At 41.6% G+C, this 4795-nt stretch overlaps 1 protein-coding gene across 2 annotated transcripts; it reads right to left on the reverse strand.

Annotated features, from left to right (window-relative positions):
• Positions 1–3121: 3121 nt before the first annotated feature.
• LOC130191329 (tripartite motif-containing protein 16-like) lies at positions 3122–4795 on the reverse strand. 2 transcript variants are annotated; one of them, XM_056411021.1, is made up of 2 exons: positions 3817–4795; positions 3122–3684 (listed from the first exon to the last, which is right to left on the reverse strand). In XM_056411021.1, the coding sequence occupies exons 1-2, from the start codon at positions 4793–4795 to the stop codon at positions 3122–3124; spliced, it is 1542 nt and encodes a 513-aa protein (XP_056266996.1). The 2 variants fall into 2 exon arrangements, with proteins under 2 accessions (XP_056266996.1, XP_056266995.1); XM_056411020.1 differs by having other exon boundaries at positions 3122–3679; positions 3728–4795.

A 4795-nucleotide genomic window follows, 5' to 3' on the forward strand; every position in this document is an offset into this window, starting at 1 on the left:
TTTTTTCCCCCTGAAGGGTTATTTGGGAGTTTTTCCTGGTCCGATGTGAGGTTTTGGGGCAGGGATGTCTATGTGTACAGATTGTAAAGCACTCCGAGACAAATTTGTAATTTGTGAAATTGGGCTATACAAATAAACTGAATTGAATTGAATTGAATTGAATTGAATTGAATCCAAGGGGTGCGCCCGGCAGGGGAGGCATTCCACCAATGGGTGGGCGTCCAGGAGGAGGAGGGGGTCCCCCCGGAGGAGGTGGTGGGGGAGGTGGAGGAGGCAGAGGGCCGCCAGGGGGGCCGAGGGGAGGGCCTCCAGGAACAACAGCTGCCCGTCTCTGCAGGGAGAGGATTACACAACCTTAACACTGGACAGGAAGATACTCTCCAAACATACAGAACATTACCAGACTTATCATGTCAACATAATAATTCAATATTCCATGTTTCCCATAAATCCCTAAGGATGCTCGATGTCCTGGACTAAACCGGAGGGTCAGCAGATGATTAAAGGGATATGAACTGTGAGGGGAATTCCTCTCATCATTCACAATGTAATCACGTGAACTTGAATCCTGGTCAGTGTAACATTTGCTTGGAGGAACTGAGTGATTGTTGCCCACTTGGATGTCCTCAGAAGATGATCACCGGGCTCCTGAACCCTTTGTCTCGTGAACAAAGTGGCTGCACCTCTCAACCCAACCCTTTTCCGCTCTACCACGCTCTGAGCATCAATAGTGTGACAATATTGTGAGAGAGTTTTGTCTCGTCATTTACCACAAAAATGTTGTTACTTTTCTCTTTTCTGGCTTATAAAAATCCTATAAAGGCAATAACTAATGACGAGGGGGCATAAGCTAAAAAAGCTGGGAACCATTGTCTTATGTTTTAGGTGTCAAAATCGTGTACATTGCACAACAATCTTGATGTATTCTTCCGTTTCATTGATGGGACCGGGTAACTTGTACTCAGGTGACATAAGAAAAATAATTAGGAGCACACAGTGTTGCTATTTCAGCATAAAGTAACAAATCAATATGCAAAGAGATAGAAGTGTTAAATGCTTTCTATTTTTCCGGGATTTGTTCTGCTCCACCTGGATTGTCATTAACACAATGTTCCACCAGGTGTTATTTCCGGGTCATCATGACGTGACCCGGTGAACATAGAGGATGACGTACCGCGACCCTAATGAGGATGAAGCGGTATTCATAATGGAAGGATTTTTAAATACTTTTATAATAAATGTTATTCTTTGAGTTTTTGAAGGTTGACTCTGATACTTTTTTTATCTGCATGAAGTAGACATGTTTTTGACACAAAATCGGAAGATTTAGACAATAAACGTTGTGTATGAATCCAATAATGAATAAATATAATGTTTTAATAGGCGAATATATATATATATATATATATAAACCTTGGCTCATGGTTAATCTCAATATCTTATATCTTATAATCTTTCAATATCATGTTTTTATTGGCTAATATATAAATAAAACCTTGGTTCACAGTTAATCTCACACATTTGAGGTGGAATGTAAAATAATTATTCAGGCAGGGGGGAGAAAGACTAGATTAAATAATCAAAGTACAAATTTAGTGAGATGATGAGAGAAACCAAACGACTGTCCTCTGAGGAACTCCAACAGCCCATTATAAATACTTTTTAGTTTTTCAATACATATATCGTACAATAAAACATTATTTCACAGGTAATATCCCACAGCTAAGGTTTAACGATGAGAGAAACTATACGACTGTACTGTATATAAATAAGGAAAATGATAAGATCATTGAAATAACTATCTACATTTTAAAGAAGCAATGTTTTTATTTCACTAACAGAATTCTTGTAAAAGTCAATGACAAAAATACTTCTGAATAATGTTTAAATCAGGACTGTATCGACATCTATAAATGAGGAAACTGTGGACATTCTCTTGATATTGTTGTGGAAGTTTAAAATACTTTTAATATGAATGTTATTCTTTGAGTTTTTTAAGGATGATTCTGATACCTTTTTTTATCCCATGAAGTTGACATGTTTTTGACACAAAAACTAAAAATGTAGACATTAAATTTGTATGAATCAAATAATGTATAAATACAATTTCTTATAGGCGAAAATATAAATAAAGCCTTGGTTCACAGTTAATCTCACGCAGCTGAGGTTGAATGCAAAATAATTATTCAGGCTGGAGACAAATACTTGGTTAAAGAATCAAAGTACAGGTTTAGAGAGACAATACGAGAAACCAAATGACAGAGAAACTCCAACAGCAGTTCTCAATGAACGACTCTGCTTCGGTCTGAAAAGGTCTCTGACGGCTCATCATTCCACTAACGACTTGTGCATGATTCATGTGAATGACTCCTCCGGTGTTAGTGGAAGACAAAGGGACAGTCCTGACACCAACGAGGACTCTCTCCATCCTGGAGAGGGACGTCAACAGGCTGCTCAAGAGAAACGTGTAAACGACCAGCTCAGCAGCAAACAACAGATGCTCATCAAGAAGCTCATGAATAAACCAGATCAGATGATTCTGCAGTTGTTGGTGATTTAAATGAAAAAAAGTAATCTTCCGCATTGATCAACGTTACATTGTTCTCATTTAATTAGGTTAAAGTTTCTCTGACTTCATGAATAGTGGTTAAAGAACTTTGTAATACTTTTGAAGAATCAACTCCACCATATCTGTTGTCTTACTGATCAGCAAATGTTCTTCTGCTCTAAGCATGAACTCTGTACTTGTTGGTGTTTCGGGAGGAAAAGAGACTCAGTTATTCTCTCATATTAGTTTCATCTTGTTTACATCGGCTTTTTGTGAATCCCTGGAAGAAAGAAGACAAGAAGACAAAAACGCTGTTAATGTTTGTTTATTAATATGTAAACATTCAGTTTGTTTTTACATCACAACAGTGAAGTCTTGATTCTCGTGAGTTTACAAAGTAAAGACAACTAAAAACATCTTGATAAATGAAGGTCTGGTGCGTTATCTCTTCATAAAAATGCAGAGGAAGAGAAACAACAATATAAAAGTATCATTACAAATATTCATCAAACATTTAGAGCTCAGAGAAGTTTAAGAGATACGGAGAAATGTTAACGCTTCAATGACTTCGGTCTATTTCAGATTACACAACTCAGCAGTGTCTCCATAACTGAAAGGATGAAGTCCAGCATAGAGAGGCTGAGTGAATGTGGTCTGGACTCTGTGGAGGAGAGTCATGGTTCCAGAGACGCTGTAGAAGGACAGAATACCTGCTCTGTGATCCAGGTACACTCCTAATCTGGAGGACTGAGGACCAGAGACGGGAGTTTGGACATTGTTGTATCGAAAGTTACAACCGTTTTTGTTACATCTTAATGCCCAAGATTTGTTATTATATCCAAAGACACATTCATCTCCGTTGCCCTTTCTGCTGATATTCTTGTATGCAACGGCTACATCAACTCCTTCTCCTCTCCACTTCAGCTCCCAGTAACAACGTCCCATCAGACTCTCTCTACTCAGGACTTGATCACATCCACTGAATCTGTCTGAGTGAGAATCATAAGACTGTTCTTCTCTCATTAAAGTTGCTTTTCTGTCCTCATCAGATAATAACAGCCATGTGGTTGCTGTGTCTGGATCCAGAGAGAGCTCACCTGAATACTTTAAGAATCCAGCTCTGGTCTTGGGCTCTGCTTGGAACAGTAAAACATACACTTCAGTCACTGCCAGTGAGACGTTTGTCCATTTCTCTCTCAGAACGTCCTGTAGTTTATCTCTGACTTCTGACACAGCCGCCGTCACGTCCTCAAAGTGTCTCAGAGGACGGATATCGATGCCGGACGAGTGTGTAGACTCAGCGCGTGGTGACAGTGAGGGGTAGTGGAGTAGAAACTGCTTGAGATCATCTGTGTGTGACAGCAGCTTCAGCTCAGCATCGTTCCTCTTCAGCTCAGTGATCTCCTGCTCCAGCTTCTCCTGAAGCTCTTGGACTCGACTCACTTCAGTTCTCTGCCGGGATCTGACCTGCTGCTTCACGTCAGAGCTTCTGTTCTCCATGAGCCGGATCAGCTCAGTGAAGATCTTCTCACTGTCCTCCACTGTTTTATCAGCAGAGAGGTTGAGGGCCTCCACCTCCTGATGGAGCAGCTTCAGGTCTTTCTCTCGGTCCTGGATTCTCTGCTGGATGTTGAGTCGACTCCCCTCCAGCTCTCTCTGCCTCTCGGACCTTTCTGCTGCAGCTGTGACTGTGTCGTGGCCTTTATGCTCATCCATTAAGCAGAGGTAGCAGATACACTGCTGATCCGTACGGCAGAAGATCTTCATCACCTCATTATGACGAAAGCAGATCTTCTCCTGGAGCTTGTTGGAGGGCTCCACCAGCTTGTGTTTCTTTAACGGAGCAGAGTCATAATGAGGCTGAAGATGTTTCTCACAGTAAGAAACCAGACACACCAGACAGGACTTGAAGGCCTTCAGTCTCCTCCCAGTGCAGACATCACAGGCCACATCTTCAGCTCCAGCATAGCAGTGATCAGCAGGAGCAGCTTGGAGTCCAGTCTTCTTCAGCTGCTCCACTTGAACTGCCAACATGGTGTTCTTCAGCAGGACGGGCCTCAGTGTGAAGGTCTTCCTACACTGAGGGCAGCTGTGGAGCTTCTTCCCATCCTCTATATCCAAGTGGGCTTTAATACAGTTCATGCAGTAGCTGTGTCCACAGGGAATAGTCACCGGATCCTTCAGGAGATCCAGACAGATGGAACAAGAGAAGGTCTCCTGGTCCAGCTGAACTCCTTTCTGCGCCAT

The sequence above is a fragment of the Pseudoliparis swirei genome, unplaced genomic scaffold (assembly GCF_029220125.1).
Source record: "Pseudoliparis swirei isolate HS2019 ecotype Mariana Trench unplaced genomic scaffold, NWPU_hadal_v1 hadal_40, whole genome shotgun sequence".
In the NCBI taxonomy this organism is placed as follows: Eukaryota; Metazoa; Chordata; class Actinopteri; order Perciformes; family Liparidae; genus Pseudoliparis; species Pseudoliparis swirei.

What these genes read in the sequence shown, in the direction of transcription:
- LOC130191329 (XM_056411020.1), bottom strand. Translation starts at nt 4,795, where the DNA reads ATGGCGCAGAAAGGAGTTCAGCTGGACCAGGAGACCTTCTCTTGTTCC. An exon ending in TGAGAGAGAAATGGACAAAC is followed by an intron (nt 3,680 to 3,727) that starts GTCTCACTGGCA and finishes TTCCAAGCAGAG; the next exon opens with CCCAAGACCAGAGCTGGATT.